The sequence below is a fragment of the Ornithorhynchus anatinus genome, chromosome 7 (genome assembly GCF_004115215.2).
Source record: "Ornithorhynchus anatinus isolate Pmale09 chromosome 7, mOrnAna1.pri.v4, whole genome shotgun sequence".
Lineage (NCBI taxonomy): Eukaryota > Metazoa > Chordata > Mammalia > Monotremata > Ornithorhynchidae > Ornithorhynchus > Ornithorhynchus anatinus.
In genome coordinates, this window is record NC_041734.1 from 43,388,394 (window position 1) to 43,406,756 (window position 18,363).

An 18,363-nucleotide genomic window follows, 5' to 3' on the forward strand; every position below is an offset into this window, starting at 1 on the left:
TCTGCCCCTCCATGATCCTTGCACGTCGGACCAGGGATAAAAGCTGCTCCCATGTGCCCTCATCCTGTCAAGAAGAGTCCTGTGGTAACTGCCGCCTGCCCTCACACTACCAAAGGTTCCTGCTCCCGGCATGCTTCTGCCTGCTCTGATGCCTCCATCCCCACGAAGACTTTGAACCTATTTTGTGTATTTGTTTTTGTCGTGTTTTGCAGTTTCATCACTCCTGATGTGTCTGCCTCCAATCCCTTCTCCTCGTTAAACTCTTCCATTATGAGGCCCCTCTGAGGGTCAGGGATCGGGTCTAATTCCCACCTATAGAGTCTCTCCCAGGGCTCTGGACACAGTGAACACTTAAATACAATTTCTACTTCAACTGGCACTGGCTCTTCACCCGTTGTCTAGTGCTCCTATTCCCCACTCCTATCTCCACCCATCTCTTCCATCTGAAAAATTAATTCCTGAATGTTGGGGGCTTTTTTTGGCTCGCCAGACTTTTTTCTGGTTGTGCACGGGGCTATAAAGGGCTCGTATGCTTGGGAAAGAAAAGAGGACTGCACTCCAGTTCCCCAGCAGAGCTGTTTCCTTTCCAAAGTGCTGACAGAGCTGAAACATGAAGTAAAAGATGGTGTCTGCTGATAAAACTACATAAAAAGGCACAGAGTTTTTCAATATACGTTCTTACGCTGTTTCTGACAGAGCTTATAATACCAATAATATTGACAGTAATAGTATTCACCATGTGCCAAACACCGTTCTAAGCACTGGGGTAGATAAAAGGTAATCATTCAATAGTTCATTCAATAGTATTTATTGAGCGCTTACTATGTGCAGAGCACTGTACTAAGCGCTTGGGATGAACAAGTCGGCAACAGATAGAGACAGTCCCTGCCGTTTGACGGGCTTACAGTCTAATCGGGGGAGACGGACAGACAAGAACAATGGCACTAAACAGCGTCAAGGGGAAGAACATCTCATAAAAACAATGGCAACTAAATAGAATCAAGGCGATGTACAATTCATTAACAAAATAAATAGGGTAACGAAAATATATACAGTTGAGCGGACGGGTACAGTGCTGTGGGGATGGGAAGGGAGAGGTGGAGGAGCAGAGGGAAAAGGGGAAAATGAGGCTTTAGCTGCGGAGAGGTAAAGGGGGGATGGCAGAGGGAGTAGAGGGGGAAGAGGAGCTCAGTCTGGGAAGGCCTCTTGGAGGAGGTGATTTTTAAGTAAGGTTTTGAAGAGGGAAAGAGAATCAGTTTGGCGGAGGTGAGGAGGGAGGGCGTTCCAGGACCGCGGGAGGACGTGACCCAGGGGTCGACGGCGGGATAGGCGAGACCGAGGGACGGCGAGGAGGTGGGCGGCAGAGGAGCGGAGCGTGCGGGGTGGGCGGTAGAAAGAGAGAAGGGAGGAGAGGTACGAAGGGGCAAGGTGATGGAGAGCCTTGAAGCCTAGAGTGAGGAGTTTTTGTTTGGAGCGGAGGTCGATAGGCAACCACTGGAGTTGTTTAAGAAGGGGAGTGACATGCCCAGATCGTTTCTGCAGGAAGATGAGCCGGGCAGCGGAGTGAAGAATAGACCGGAGCGGGGCGAGAGAGGAGGAAGGGAGGTCAGAGAGAAGGCTGACACAGTAGTCTAGCCGGGATATAACGAGAGCCCGTAATAGTAAGGTAGCCGTTTGGGTGGAGAGGAAAGGGCGGATCTTGGCGATATTGTAGAGGTATTGTAGATATTGTAATCAGGTTGGACACAGTCCCTGTACCACAAGCGGCTAACGGTCTATATAAAATGGGGATTAATTTACAGGAGAGGAAACTCAGGCAGTGAGTTGCCCAAGGTCACACAGCGGGCAAGTGGCATAGCCGAGATTAGAACCCAGGTCTCCTGACATCCAGGCCCATGCTCTTTCCACTAGGTCATGTTGTTTCCTACAGGAAGAAAAAAATTAAACAGAAACTTTAGGAGTCGAAATATATTCTTATTTCTTATTTCGGCTCATTATCGTTCACATAATTAAAGGTCTGGTCAGCACCTAAAGGGGCTACTGAGGTGCAACTCTTCAGTGGAATCTGATTCATAATTATGGTATTTTTTAAGTGTTTTCTGAATCAGTCAGTCAACAGTATTTACTGAGTGCTTAACTGAGTACAGCAATACAACAGACACATTCCCTGCCCAGCACAAGCTTACAGTCTAGAGTGTCAAGTCTACACTCTGTGTGCTAAGCACTGTTCTAAGGACAAGGGTAGATAAAAGGTAATCCAGGTTGGCCATAGTCTCTATCTCACATTGGGTTTAAAGTGACAGCAGGAGGGAAAACAGGTATTGAATTCTCAATTTACAGAAAGGGAAACTGAGGTGCCGAGAAGCCGTGACTTGCCAAAGGTCACAAGACAGGCAAGTGGCATAGCTGGAATTAGAACCCAGGTCTTCTAACCCCCGGGACCAAGCTGTGCCCACCACACCATGGAGCTTCTCAGTTACCTTAAGTTCCTCAGTTTACACATTAAGCCCCAAAACTTGCCTGTGGCTCTTTTTAGCTTTTTAAACAAACTGATATAGAGCTGACTCAAATTTATGAATCGTGTTGTATTTTAAGGTCATGAAACATCTTGAAACTTCTCACGGTGGAATTTTCGGGTTATCTGCTTCCCGCCACACATCGGAGGCGCTGGCTCCATCATTTGAGAAGATCATATGGATGGTTTTCTTCTCAGCTTTCTCAATTTATGTCATTCAATTAAAAAGCGATGAAAATACCGGCAACTCTGGCTCTCAAGTGATGAAAACAGCATCGCTTCAACAAGGCAGACTAATCACTAGACTAGGTGCTGCCTGCCTCCTAGTGACCAAAGAAGGTTTTCACAACTCTACTGCTTAAGAGTCTTGCTTTGGTACAAGGCTTTGCACCCAATAAATGCTCAGTAAATACTATCGAATGAATGAATGGACACAACAACAGACACATTCTCTTCCCACAGTGATCTTAAAGTCTTGATGGGGAGACTGACATTAATATAAACTACGGTTACGTACATAGGTGCTGGAGGTGGCGAATAAAGGGAGCAAGTATGGGCCAAACAGAAGGGAGGAAATGAGGGTTTAAGCCAGATTTTTAAACTTCAGAAACCACCTAACAGGGAGGGCAGGGTTTGGGTGCAAAGACAAGGAGTTCTCTTTTAGACTTGTTAAGTTTGAGGTGACGCCAGGACATGCAAGTAGAGGTGTCTTGAAGGCAGGAGGAAATGCGAGAGGGAGAGAGATCAGGGCTGGAGATGTAGATTTGGGAATCATCACCATAGAGGTGGTAGTTGAAGCCGTGGGAACGAATGAGTTCTCCAAGGGAGTGGATGTTGATGAAGAACAGAAATGGACTCAGAACTAAACCTTGAAGGACCCCCACAGCTACAGCGTGTGAGGCAGAGGAGGAGTCTTTGAAAGAGACTGAGAATGAACAGCCAGAGAGATAGGAAATGCAGACTACAGTGTCAGTGAAGCTGAGGTTGAATCATGTTTCCAGGAGAAGGGGGTGGTCGACAGTGTCAAAGACAGCTGGGAGGTCAAGAAGGATTAGGAAGGAGTAGAGGCTGTTGGATTTGGCAAGAAGGAGAATATTTGTGGCCTTCAAGAAGGCTGTTTCTGTGGTGTGAAGGGGATGGAAGCCAGATTGGAGGGCGTCAAGGAGAGGACTGGATACGTGATACACACAAAAAAAGAACTGTTATCCACTGAAGAAAAACATTCGGAAATTTTTCTGGGATTAGTAAATAATAGCTGCCTCCAACACACACAGTAATTTGTGAGAATTAATAAGAAAACCTAGATGAAACAATAAGTTCCCTACATAGGTGGGTACTCTTGAAAATATATAAAAGGTAGCTCCTAAGATATAATTTGATTTAAGAAGGGGGCCTTCTCTCAAGAGTTTTCCATCAAGAGATCCCAAAGTTAATTAAGTAGTTGATTTGGTATGTATGGGGAAGGGAAAGAGAGGGAAGAAGAGGGCATAGAGGAAGGTAGGCATGGGAGAGGGAGAACAAAAAGTTTTCAAGGAATTTAAGTTGTCAGTTTTTTCTACTAAATCATCTATTTGCATCATCTTTATTTTCTCTTTTCATTTTAGATTCAATACTGCATACCTTTTTCTCCGGAATCACTTCGGATCTACTTGACCAATTCTTAAAAATGAGAGATCCTGGGACTTGGAAAAATGCAATAAAACCTGATATGATCACTTATTGAGCTTTGACTTAAATTGGCATTGAGGAGATTTGCCCTCTCTGCCACCCCACTGACCCATCCAGGGATTTACAATCTAAAGAGGTTGATTATGCTAGTCCAATTAGCCCAGCTTGAAAACAAAAACAAAAAAACAAAATCATCCATGGTTTTTATTGAGCTCTTACTGTATGCAGAGCACTGTACTAAGCGCTCAGGAGAGGACAGTACAACAGAATTCATTCCACCTCTTCATTTGTTGGGGTTCTTCCCAACTGCGTACGCTTGGTATTCCTGTTGTGATATGGGATTACGGAGAGGTCCGTTGAGTTTTAGTTGAGCATTTTAGAAACTGGGGGCTCCCATTTTTTTTACTCCAAAATTAATATTTTAAAATTTACCAGAAAGCTGTTGCGTAGAGGGCTTACATGATAATGAAAATGGGCTTTTGGATAATAAAACAAGAATAAAACAAAGCACATGCCCACTTGTGAATTTAGCTCAATTTAAAAGGATCTTCTTTCTTTTTCACTCTTGCTGCTGCATAAGGCAGGGTGTGAAAGGTTTTGTGATGATTTGGAAGTCTTTTGCTTAGAACAGCAGCACCTGAGATCCTAGTCCTAACACATCTGGATACTGTTTTATAATAATAATAATGATGATGGTATTTGTTAATAATAATAATAGTAATTATGGTATTTGTTAAGCACTTACTATTTGCCAGGCACTGCACTAAGTGCTGGGGTGGATGCAAGCAAATCTAATTGGACACAGTCCCTGTCCCATGTGGGGCTCAGTTTCAATCCCCATTTTACAGCTGAGGTAACTGAGGTACAAAGAAGTGAAGTGACTGGCCCGAGGTCACACAGCAGACAAGTGGTGGAGTCAGGATTAGAACTCATGGTCTTCTGACTCCCAGGCCTGTGCTCTATCCACTACGCCGTGCTGCTTCTCCACACCATGCCATTTATTTGACAAGGCAGCTTTAACACCATCTAAGAGTAACTGGTTTTATTAGGTAAGTACTAACATATAAAGCTTCACCATAGTCTAAACCGATTTGGTCAATATTTACAATCTTCACATTTTAGTCAAAACATCAGAAGGGAAGGATTTCTTGGAACAATTAGCTGAGAAAGGGAAAATGTAGGAGAAACAAGGAAAGAAGTAAACAGACTCAAGAAGGTGAAGCAACCTGAGTCACAGTCATTGTAAGTTGGTGGTAATGGTTTTCGGTCTTGACTATTTCAGAAACCCACTGGGCCAATATCGATGATTTTAACTCTGAAATTACTGGATTAAAGACTGTAATTTCCTATAAATGATCTATTGAGTTTTTCAGATAAGGTTTGAACAATTCTTTCAGGCAAATAGTTATATTCTGACAATCCAGCTATCACCTGCCCTCAGAAACGCGACATGTTACTTTGCAGAATGTGGGTGGGTCTGTCCAGTCTTGTTTTCATGGATGAATCTGTTAAAATGAGTGACTATTACGCTACAATATCTGAAAACAATAAAGGGAATACCAGACACTGATTTTTCCTAGATGAATCCATTTTCAGTGGAAAAGTTATGATTTTCCTGAAGCGTTTATGTCCAAGAACACACGCAAACTTTTTCATAGCATTAAGACTTAAGTGAATTTAGGGACTCAGGGATATAAAGGAGAAGTTTTCAGACCGTTGTGGCAACCCAACCAGATCTGCTGTGGCAACTGTTTCATCTCCCTCCTGGCTGTTTTCATTTTCTTCAGGTTAGGACTCGATGACAGACTGCAGAACAAGTATTACACACGTGGTTGAAAAGTCTCAACCAAAACCAGCAAAGGCTGCTCTGTTTCTGAAATCTGTTTTCTGTAGTTTGTCTTCCGATCTCCTTTGGGCTTAGGTCAGAGAAAGAGACGAAGAGCGCCTTACATCATTACCAGGTTCTTGAGCTGTGTAAATTTTCACTACAATTCTTATTACAATACAGAAGGAAAACAAAAGGTTTTACACTGGATTTTCTAAAAAAAAAATAAAAATAAATTGCAAGGAAATTAGGTTTGGGACCTAACCTTCTTGTCAAGTACTTGGGAGTTTTCAAATAATTCAGGAAGGTCACCTGAATGACACCTCTTCAGATTTGGTGCTTTTCTCTCAAATACCTTTAAGAGCATCTGACTCAAAATCTAGATGCACTACCAGTCTATTGAAAACTTCTGGAAAAAATTAATTTCTCATCTGATAACGTAAAATAGGCTTACCATACCTGTGCTCTCTGCACTGGTGGCCATGTCTGGCAAGGTCCTTTACAGACTGTTCACCAGGAAATGCCTTGCACCAAGGTTCTTAAATGGTTGAACGGGAAATGATCTCGGAGGTTTTATTGGGAAGTGCATCCTGGGAGACGTAGTTTTATTTTAAAGGACTGCTTCCCCGGGGAAAAGACTAGATCATGATAATAGCGTGGGTGGGGGAAGGTCAGCTCACTCAAACAGGGAAAACTAGGCATAAATGACAAGAAGTGGATAATGTGACGTCTCTGGGAGAATCCCCCTTCCTGTAAAACCAGGAGGGCACATGCCGAAGCATGCGTGTGATTTGACCCTGGGATCTGAACTCTAAAATCAGTAGCAAAAATGGGACCTGATTGTGCCTCTATTTGCCGACATTGTTCAGGGTAGGCAACCTAGCCTCAGGGTCCATGGCAACTGCAATATTTGTTCCAATTAATAATAATAATAATAATGATAATAATAATGATAATGTTGGCATTTGGTAAGTGCTCACTATGTGCAAAGCACTGTTCTAAGCACTGGGGGGATACAATGTAATCAGGTTGTCCCAGATGGGGCTCAAAGTCTTAATCCCCATTTTGCAGATGAGGTCACTGAGGCACAGAGAAGTGAGAAGCAGCGTGGCTCAGTGGAAAGAGCATGGGCTTGGGAGTCAGAGATCACGGGTTCTAATCCCGGCCCTGCTGCTAGTTAGCTGCGTGACCTTGGGCAAGTCACTTAACTTCTCTGTGCCTCAGTTACCTCATCTGTCAAACGGGGATTAAAACTGTGAGCCCCATGTGGGACAACCTGATCACCTTGTATCCCCCAGCGCTTAAAACAGTGCTTTGCACATAGTAAGCGCTTAACAAATACCACAATTTATTTTTATTTATTTAAGTGACTTGCTCAAAGTCACACAGCTGATAAGCAGAGGAGCCAGGATTTGAACCCATGATTTCTGACTCCCCAACCTGTGCTTTTTCCACTGAGCCACGCTACTTCTCTATGCATCAGGTCAAAAATCATTTTACAAATAATTTATTGATAGTTTGCAGTTTTTTAAGTACAGCCCATCAGACAGATATATGTTCAAATCCTGCACAGGAATATGTTTGATATGCCTGCTCTACAATCTGCAATTCTCACCAGGGGAAATGGAGAAAGAATGGGGAAACTGGTCTGAGTGGGACTCATAATGGCATGAGGTCTTACAATTGAGAGGCCCTGGGAAGTACACAAAGCCATGTGAAAGAATGAAGACTGTTCTCACCTGGTCTATTGGCTTGACAACAGGTGAAGGTCGAGACAATTTTCAGACTTACGAAACACAATGGGTTCCTTAAAACTGTGTCTTAAATCAGAGAGTTGCAAATCGAAAACCAATTTTCTTTTCGGAACAATGTTATAAATGGGAGATTTGGCCCTGAACCAAGGCTGACTACCCTATTTCCACCAAAATTACCCCGAACTGGGAACTCATTCAATAACAGAGCAGGTATATAGCTACTCTAATGTATTTGTATTGAATCAAAGGTTTCACTTTAGTAGAGCTGACTTTTACTTCACGACATAAAATGGGCAGCTTGACTCTCCCTAGTGACTCAGCCTGGTGATCAAGCCTAAGGCCCTCCCCTCAGGCCCCTGGCCCACCCATCTGCAGTTTTAAAAATTATTTTACCATTTTCCCATGGCTCTCAGGTGCCCACTGCCCAAAGACCCCAAGCTAGTGCCAAAAGGAGGCTAGTTTTGTAAAGGTGAAACTGGGAATGAACTATTCAATGTAATTCAATCAATCAACCATATTGAGTGCTAAGTGCAGAAATTATTATAAATCGTATTTATTGAGCCCTTACTGTATGCAAAACACCATACTAAGTGCTTGGGAGAGTGCAATACAACATCAAACACATTCCCTGCCCAAAGTGTGCTCATAGTCTTGAGGGGGAGACTGACATTAATGTGAATGAATAATTTATAATATATAATTTAAAGAGGATTGGGGGTGGGGTGAATATCAAATGTCAAAAGGTCACAGACCAAAGTGTGTAGATGCAGAAGGGAAAGAGAGCAGGAGTAATGACGGCTTAATCGGGGAAGGCTTCTTGGAGGAGATGTGACCTTAGTAATGCTTTGATGTTGGGAGAGTGGTTGTCTGGAATATATGGAGGAAGAGGAGGAAGTTCCAAGCTAAGAGGATAATGTGGGAAAGGAGTTGGTGGTGAGACAGATGAGAACGGGTAGAGTGAGTAAACTGGTGCTAGAGGAGAGGAGTGTGTGGGCTGGACTGTAGTAGATTACTGAGGTGAGGCAGGATGGGACGAACTGATTGAGTGCTTTAAAAACCAATGGTAAGAAGTTTCTGTTCGATGCCAAGGTGGATGGGCGGTCTTTGGAGGTTCTTGAGAAGTGGAGACATGGGATGAACGTTGTTGTTGATAAATGATACGGGCAGCAGAGAGTGGATTGGAGTGGGGACAGACTGGAGGCCAGGAGGTCGGAGAGGAGGCAGATGCAATAGTCAGGGCGGGATAAGATGAGTGCTTGGATCAGCATGGCAGCAGTTTGGATGGAGAGGAGAGGGTGGATTTTACCAATGTTGGGAAGGTAGAACCAAGAGGATTTGGTGACAGACCAAATATGTGGGTGGAATGAACTCAAAATGTCTCTGATCGAAGACTGCCTCTCCTCGTAGGTTCTCAGGGCCATTGAAGCAATCAATAGTCAACCAAATGTTACTGAGCAACAGGCTGCTTGGGAAATTGCCTTAAATTGGAAAGAGTTTGTAGCAATAGCCAGGTGGTTTGGGTGGCCACTGATGACATTCAAGAATACCAGGCACCCCTTTGTTGAACTCTTATACCCACCCCCCCCCACCCCCCCCACAGTACTGGACAGTGGACGGGCCAGTTGAAAAAGCAAACTGTCCAGTATAAAACTAGATAAATGGCTACCTTACCAGTGGCCACAGATCTAAAAGGAGGCTAACCTCACATGGGAAGACAGGTGGCAGTGATCCCAAGATGGGAGTAAGATTTGAGAAGACATAGAGGTCTCGCTGCCCGAGTAGATATCTGGGTTCCTGCTGTAGGGGGCTATCACCCAAAGGGAAAGAATGACAGGTCCAAGGCCCTAAAGAGAGGGCTGGGTAACTGTTCCCCACCAATCCTAAGTAGGTGAGAGAAGCACTATATGTGCTACTCATTTGCATCGTAAAGAAGAAAAGGAGCAATCAGCAGATTGCTTTGAAAGCCCTGTGCAGGTGCAAAACTGAGCAGAAAGCCAAGACCTATGCAGCATGCATGCAAATTACACAACTAAGGTTAGTGCTTGCAACAATCATATCGTGCCTATAAACTGAAGAGACGCAGAGCTGGTGCCTTCGTGGACCATGTCAACCACATATGGTTCTGAGTGGCTATTTTCTTGCTCGAGCTCCGAAGGATGCGAACTGAGAAGCTTCTGCTGCTCAAAACAACATCCCTTTTGCTCTCTTCTTCAGATCAGGCCCTGAAAAGATTGCCTTATCTAAACAACTTTTTTTAAAAAAACAGTATTTGTTAAGCACTTGCTCTGTTCCAGGCATTATACTAAGTGTTGGGGTAGAATCGAGGCAATCAGATTGGACGCAGCCCCTGTCCCACATGGGACTCACAGTCTTAATCCCCATTTTACAGATGAGGTAACTGAGGCACAGAAGTGGAGCGGTTTGCCCAAGGTCACACCCCAGACAAGTGGCAGAGCGGGGATCAGAACTCAGGTCATCTGATTCCAGGCCCGTGCTCTTTCTCTTAAGTGACACTGCTTCCCAACTCGGGGCTAAAGTGGTGAGATTCCCACCATACAGATATAAGTAAATGGATGAGATTAAATATGCCCGCATGAAGGCAGAGACCTTGTCTGCTATGTGACCTTGGGCAATCCACTTAACCTCCCGGTGCCTCAGTTACCTCATCTGGAAACTGGGGATTAAGACTGTGAGCCCCAAGTGGGACAACCTGAATACCTTGCAGCACTTAGAACAGTGCTTGGCACAAAGTGCTTAAATCTCATAATTATTATTTATTACTGAGTGAATTTCTGTACCTTCCGAGACTTTTGCCCCACTCTGCAAGTGTAGGGCGATGACAGGCTCTGGGATTGGGCTAAAAATGCTGTCATTCTGCCAGCTGTGTGGTCTTAGATGCTGTGGACTGAAGTCACCATATCCCTCCCCACTTTCAGAGCCTTCCTAAATCACCACCTCTTCCACAAAGCCATTCCCTGACTCCTCCCTGATCAAGTCATCCCATAGGCCACCCTCAGCACTTGTGCTTATGTTGGTTTATTTATTTATTTAGTCATGTACTTATCCACCATTTGCTCGTTACCAGTTGCATCTGTTTCCATAGTACACATGCCACTTGTGTTTGCCTTTCTCCCAGTAGATCAAGTTCAAGGAGTGTAAGCTTGTCAAGGGCAAGGCCCATGTTTTTTGCTTTCACTGAATGCTCCTAAGCACTAGCCCAGTGTTTTGCATGCTGAGGAACATAATAAATGCTAATGATGATCTTAAACCTGAGAGAAACAGTCAGGTTGTGCAGCTCTAAGCCACCTAGTGTGTCTACTTCACAGCAGAAGTATGTGCCAAAAGACCTGCTCAGGTTTAGGTGATTGCACCGTTCTATCGCTAGACCCACAGGAGCAGTGCTTGGTGCTCTAAGGTGCCACTGCAGATTCCAGGCTAATGAGCCATGCATGGATGCTATTAGGCCGCTTTAGCACCAGCATGCAACGAACCAGCACAAAACCGGCCCAGAGGAACTATCTGTTTTGGGGTTCTCCCCGGCAAGAATGCTCCAACGGAACAATCTTAAATTCTGCAGCCAGGGAACAGATGGTGGCAGTGCTGATCATCCAAGGAGCTGTCTGTGTGAAATGCTGGTGAAGATGCACTGACAAGGAGTGAAATTTACGGTGTAACGCATGTGAGTAAAGGACGATCAACTAAGAATGTGATTAATATAACAAAGGCATCTCTGTAGAGAGGAGTTTTGATCCGTGTGCATCCATATGGGTGGGCAAGCATGTAAACTAAGTGGTCTTGCAAAACTGAGCATATCTAGTTTGTTAGGGTCTGGATGCCTGGGTCCCGTCCTCACTGCAGGGAGAAAGGAGCCAGCTTGCCTGGACTCTCTCTGATCATCACCGGCCTGCCCTTTGGTTCCCAAGGGGTTGCTCATCTTGATCCTCAACTTCTCCCTCCTGGGAGCAGCTATGAGAAACCTCCACCCCACTAGACTTATAAACTCCTTGAGGGCAGGGAATGTGTCTACCAACCCTGTTCTCTCCCAAGCACTTAGCAGTACTCTGCGCAAAGTTAGCGCTCAAAAGATACCATTGATTAACGGATCTCACCCTTTGACAGGGTTCAGCCCCAACCTCTTTCACCTGAACTTATCTTGAGGGAAGGGGCTTGGTTCCTCAGGCCTGGTGGTACTGGGGTGGGATTAGGGTAAGGGTGGCCAGCAACATATCTCCTATTGGGCAATAAGCAGAAGGACCTGAAGAGATTCCCTAAATGACAATCAAAAGAGGGGTGAAAGAAGCAGCGTGGCGTAGTGGATAAAACACAGGCCTGGGAGTCAGAAGGGCCTGGATTCTAATCCCACTCCGTCACCTGTTTGCTGTGTGACCAGGGGTAAGTCACTTCACTTCTCTGGGCCTTAGTTACCTCATCTGTAAAATGAGAATTAAGACTGTGAGCCCCTGTGGGCCATGGACTGCGTCTAATCTGATCAATTTATATCTACCCCCAAACAGTTCAGTGCCTGGCCTATAGTAAGCACTTAATACCAATAAATAAATAAATTTCAGCTAGAGGGAATTCATTCAATCATATTTACTGAGCGCTTACTGTGTGCAGAGCACTGTACTAAGGGAATGATATAAACCTTCATAATCAGCCTGAGCCTAGCTCAGGCATTGTCTCCGCTCAGGATGGGAGCCCTAACCTTCCTCCCCTCTGAATTAACTATGCACTTGGCTGTCTACGTCTTTAAGCACTTAGATACTGACCCAAGCCCCACAATACTTATGTGAATATTCTTATGCTCTTCTATTTCCCCTGTCCCTATTCTACTTTAATGTCTGGCTCTCCCTGTAGACTACAAGAGCCTTGAAGGCAGGGATCATGTCAATCAACTATACCGTATTGTATTTTTCCAAGCCCTTAGGACAGCGTTCTGCCCACCATAAGCGCTCAATAAATATCACTGGTTGAAAAGTTTCGTTGTTTATATAGTTCTAACAAAGATTGCCACCTCTGCAAGACATTACCTCAATCAATTGCATTTACTGAGCACTTAGTACAATCAGAGCGCTATACTGGGTGCTTGGGAGAGAACGACATTATTAGCTATCATGTTCCCTGCCCACAACGAGTTTACAGAGGAGTGGTGGTAGTCTAGTAGACTGGACAGTCCACAGTCAAACGAACACTTAGTCTCTGTGGGTTTGAGTGCTGCTCTTAGCAATGGACAGAGAATGTGATCTGCAGATATACAGGTGAGGTGTACTTTTGTTTTTAATGTAAGCTTCAGGAAAATACAGAGCCTTAGTTCTGTAGAAAATACAGGTCTAATGTGGAGACTTTCATGAAGGGCAAGCTATCTGGCCCTGTGCACAATCTGAGTGTAGATCTAACTTCTGGAGAACTCTAACTTGTGGAGTAAATAGAAGCGACTGAGAAACATGGTTGGAGTGGAGTCCCTTGGTAAGGCAACCCAACTCTCTCCACTTAATCAGAAAGGCTAGGGTAACAAAAACATGGCCTATTATGCAGAGTCAATCATTTGCTGAGAAAAGCAACAGGTTCAAAAGCAAATTACCAGAAAAATACAGTGAGGCGCAGCGTGGTCTAACGGATAGAACACGGGCCAGAGATTCAGAAGGACCTGCTTTCGGAGCCCGGCTCCGCCACTAGTCTGCTTGTCTGCCCCCATTTTCCATTTTCTCTTGGGTGAATCACTTCACTTCTCTGGGCCTCAGTTACCTCATCTAGAAAATGGGGATTAACACTGTGAGCCCCAAGTGGGGCAGGGCCTGTGTCCAACCTGATTAGCTTGCATCCACCCCAAAGTTTAGTTCAGTGCTTGGCACACAGTAAGAGCTTAATACCATAAAAAACAAAACAAAAACTTCAAAACTGGAAAGGAAGAGGGCAACTGAACATGGAATGGATTGCTAACAGCCAGGGGATACTCTCCTCATCTAAAGGGTGAATTCAAGTTTTATTTTAAGTTTAATTTAATGGGACATATTTGCTGTAATGCAAGAGTTCATTTTAGGTGAGTAACAAATCAAAGACAGCTGAAACTTTGAATTGGTTATCACAGGAAGAGGGGGAAGCAGGTTCAAGGCGGGTTTAGATTGATGCATAGATGAGCAGTCTATAGAAGATTACTAGAGGAAAAGTTAGAAGAGTAAATGGTACATCGCAAACTGTGGCTGAGGGCTAGCACCACCATCCTGTTTCTCCAGACATGTGTCAATGATGGAATGCTAGCTGGCTGGACCCCCTGCTCTGACCTAATAATGGCATTTGATGTTGTTCTATGCAACAGGATTCCCTTTACAGTCACGGATGGTGCCATGTTCTATTTTTCCTATGGAATGAAAAAAAACCCTCAATTTTTAAAAAAAGAATCAATTATGTCAACGAATTGACTAACTCATATGCCTGCACCTAATATGCAAGTAACAGATGTAAAATAGGCACAGTTCCAGGGCTTGGAGCAGTGCTTGGCACATAATAAGCACTTAACAAGCACCATAATTGTTACTTGGAAAGTGATGTAGTTCTTCTCTTTCTGGGAAGCTTCCACAACAAAGGAAATGAAAGCAGAGGCTACATGCGTGTCGTTTCCTCTGCTCCACCGGAAAGCTCCCTAAGATTGGCGTTCATCACCCCCAGAGCAGGTGTTAGGCCTATCGGCACCCACATCACCTGCTGTGGACACCCAAGTGGTCCCAGCTCTCCTCCTCTTCGACACGGCAAGCAGGTTTGGCAGAGAAGACTGTCACAGAGCTCTATGTGGGACAGGGACTGTGTCCAACCTGGATTACCTTGTATTTACCCCAGCCTTAGTACAGTGCCTGGCACACTCTTTATGGTATTTGTTAAGCACTTACTACGCATTAGTCCACATTGCAAGAGGAGTTTAACAGGCAATTCACCAACTGTCAGCCTACTCATCTGCTCTGAACATATCCTTCTGTTAAGAGCCTATGTGAACCAGGAAGGCAGTATAGAAAAAATACGAAAATACTGTGACATTTCACATTGGAGGAAAAAAATGCAGAAAATTTAGGCAAATATAATCTGATAAAACGTTGTATTACAAGGTGGCATACGGTTCAGATAAGTAGCCTGTTTTTCCAGAGAAATTGGGACAAGCATTCTAGCTTGTGAGACATTTCTTAAAATTGAGATAGCGCAAATTCAGAGGTAGAAAAGAAATGGAGGAGTTCTTAGACAGTCTGTCCCCATCTGGTATTGATGTGGTTTGCCGATTTAAATCCGTTAAGTGTATTACCTACCTTCCACCTGGCCCAGCTGAATTTTATCCGTATATCCACCATAGTGCTCAGTACAGTGCCTGGCACACAGTGAGTGCTTAAATACCATAATTATTAGTATTATAATCCTCTTTTGAGGAATCTTTTCCAAAGCTATCAGGATCATTCTGCATTTCATTCACTCCTTCTGAAGTTGGGGGCAAGCTGGCCCAATTAAGTATTTTGGCAAATTTCAACAGCCTATTTCAATTCATTTATCCAGGTTCTCAATAAAATCATTAAAAATTAAGACTAGGGCTTAATTTTGATAGATTTATTTAAATTTTAGATCACTTACGAGTACTATTTGAGCCTCTTATAAAGATAGTATTATATAAACTCAAATAAATAATGAACAATTAATACGAATGACCAAAAAAGTGCAAATTATTAGAAGCCAGTTTGCACATATCTCTGGGATACTGACAGGGGAGTCTGTCTTTCCCATTTTCCATTTCTACAACTGTGGGACACCTTTAAGATTTGAGGCTGTGGTGGGGGGGATATTTCAAGTTGGTTAGGTGGGTCCTTCCACAAGGAAGGAGGATGGTGAGAAAGTTCAGGCAGAGTTGCACAAAAGGACCGACTGGATTTATCTGGCCCATCTCTTTCCTTCAGATCAGTCAGATACACCCAGTTCTGTTAAAATACAGGCTTTCGTCACATGATTTGGATACGACACAATGGAATGATTAGGGACTGTTCCTTCCACGGTTCTGTTGTGGGATAACATGACCCACAAGTTGGCACCAGTCAACCTGGTGTGGAAAGGAAGAAACTGTTACCTTTAGGCACTTGGTGACAGTCAAGGTGTGACGCTGCTATGCTCCCCAGTAGCTTGTTTACCTTTATGATTTTGCCACTTTACAGCATTTAAGGAAGTAAAATAAAAATTAGTAGCAAGGGAGAGAAATGTTCTGCTAAAGGCAGATATACCAATAACAAATTGGTACAGAAAAATATTTGTCATGGTGATATCTTCAAACTATTTCTTAACCCATGAATTACTGAATCAACGATTACTCTATCAAAAAATTTCCCCATCACAATAATTATTATTACTATTACGGTATTTATTACGCGCTTACTGTGTGCCAGGCACCGTACTAAGCACTGAGGTGGATACAAGAAATGGGGTTGGACACAGTCCCTATCCCATGTGGGCCCACAGTCTCAATACCCATTTTACAGAGGAGGTAACTGAGGCCCGAGAAGTGAAGTGACTTGCCCAAGGTCACACAGCAGACGAGTGGCAGACCCAAGATTAGAAAGCATGATCTTTTGACTCCCAGGCCCATGCTCCCTCCACTCTGCCATCACAGCAAAAGGTTCTTCAAGAACAAATCCCCTAGAGTTATAGAATTTCTACCAATTTGGATCTTTTTAGCTTCCAGTAATCCACATCAAACTTGCACAACCTATTTGCAGTATTGCTTCAATGAATTGTAGCAGGCTAGTATGGTATGAAATGCTGGCAACAATTTTGACCTACTTATAATGTCGGCTTATACTTAATTGGAATACCAGAGCAGGGAGGAGGTGTAGAGGGAAAGCTTAGAAAAGCATACCCCAATTTTACAGGAGATGATAAACACGCACCTCTCCCTGCATAAAATCAATTTACTCCATATGCACAGAAATTTTTGAAGAGCTAATTTGTGGATTTTTCTAAACCCAGGTAAGACTGCTAGATGAAACCAAACTATTACATGTCCAGCGCATTTTTATTTACCTACACGATATCAAATAGCTATTTCACCTTCAATCATAAATTTTAATTGGGAAAGGATCACTATCTTGGGTTATCACAGAGTAAAGGCATATTCCCATAATCCTCAACTTAATCTTGACTTGATGCCAGGGTCTTGAGAACTGGACAGGTTTGACAGGTGCTCTAACTTATCGAGTTCCCACAACTTTTTCACGTGACTTGACGTTAAATTTTAAATACTGACCCATGAGGCTGTTTCAACCTAGTCCTGAGCATGCTTGGACAAACCCAAACGGAGCCAGTCAAAAGGTGGTGAGACATGGCTCCGTCAAGGCAAGCTGGGGGGGGGATGCTGGGAATAGCAGCAGACTTATTTTCGCTGGTAAAATTTCCAGGCATCCTGAAATGGATGGGATGGTCATATTCATTATTAATAATAATAATCATGGTATTTTTTTAAGTGCTTACTATGTGCCAAAGTACTAAGCATTAAGATGTATACAAACAAATCGGGTTGGACACAGTTCCTGTCCCACTTGGGGCTCACAGTCTCAAACCCCATTTTACAGGTGAGGTAACAGGCACAGAGAAGTGATGTGGCTTGCCCAAGGTCACACAGCAGACAGGTGGGAGAGACCGGGATTAGAACCCATGACCTCCTGACTCCCAGGCCCGTGCTCTATGCACTACGCCATGCTGCTTCTCATGCTATTTTTGGGGGTGGTTCCATCCCTCAACAAAACTAGGGAGGGACCCTTAATGGGTCTCAGCTGTGGGCGCAATGTCGGAGACAGTGGCCGCCACCAGAGGTTTCTTCCTCCTCCCCATTTGTTCATTCATTCGATCATATTTATTGAGCACTTACTGTGTGTGCAGAGCACTGCACTAAGCGCTTGGGAAAATACAATGCAATGATAAACAGACTCTAGGTGTAATGAGAGCAGCTGTCATGGGCCGCCGTAATTAACCTGGCCTTTCTGGGCCAATAATGAAAGTTTCTAGGGTGGCCAGGAACACGTCGTCCAGCTGCACTGGACATTCATCACTGGCCCTGAAAGGACAGATCTGATCAATCGGTGGTATTTATTGAGCACTTACTGGGGGGATGACCACTGTATTCAGCTCTTTCAGCTCACCGCTACCTGTAATCCCCCGGCCCGGCTGAAACGTTGGCTCTGGGATACAGAAGGGAGAGGAAGCAGAAGTGGCTAGTGACTAATTCTAACCCGTTTCTACTTGCTCTTTTTTTTCTTTAAGTGATATCTGGAATTGCTTACTATGTGTCACACACTATTCTAAGTGCTGGAGTAGACACAAGTTGATTTGGTGGGACGCAATCTTTGTTCTGCATGAGGCTCAGTTTAAGTAGGGAGAGCAGGAGAAATGAGGCCCAGTGAAGTGACTTACCCAGGGTCACCATACTGCAAGGGCCTGGAAGCCACAGAGAAGCTGGGTTCTAATCCCCGCTCCATCACTTGTCTGCTATGTGATCTGGGGCAAGTCACTTCACTTCTGTGAGCTTCAGTTGCCTCATCTGTAAAATGGGGATTAAGACTATGAGGTCCACATGGGACAGGGAC

General features: G+C 44.1%; 1 protein-coding gene across 2 annotated transcripts in view; it reads right to left on the reverse strand.

Annotated features, from left to right (window-relative positions):
* Positions 1-18,363, reverse strand: part of THAP4 (THAP domain containing 4) — a 53,939-nt gene that overhangs the window by 22,530 nt on the left and 13,046 nt on the right. The window contains exon 1 of one of the 2 annotated variants that reach the window (XM_007669087.4): positions 6,468-6,541. The exons of the other annotated variant lie outside the window; for it this stretch is intronic. Within the exon in view, the coding sequence (XP_007667277.1) occupies positions 6,468-6,492 (25 nt within the window). The 5' untranslated portion in view covers positions 6,493-6,541. Of the gene's footprint in view, positions 1-6,467; positions 6,542-18,363 lie in introns of those variants that run through there. 2 annotated transcript variants of the gene reach the window in all.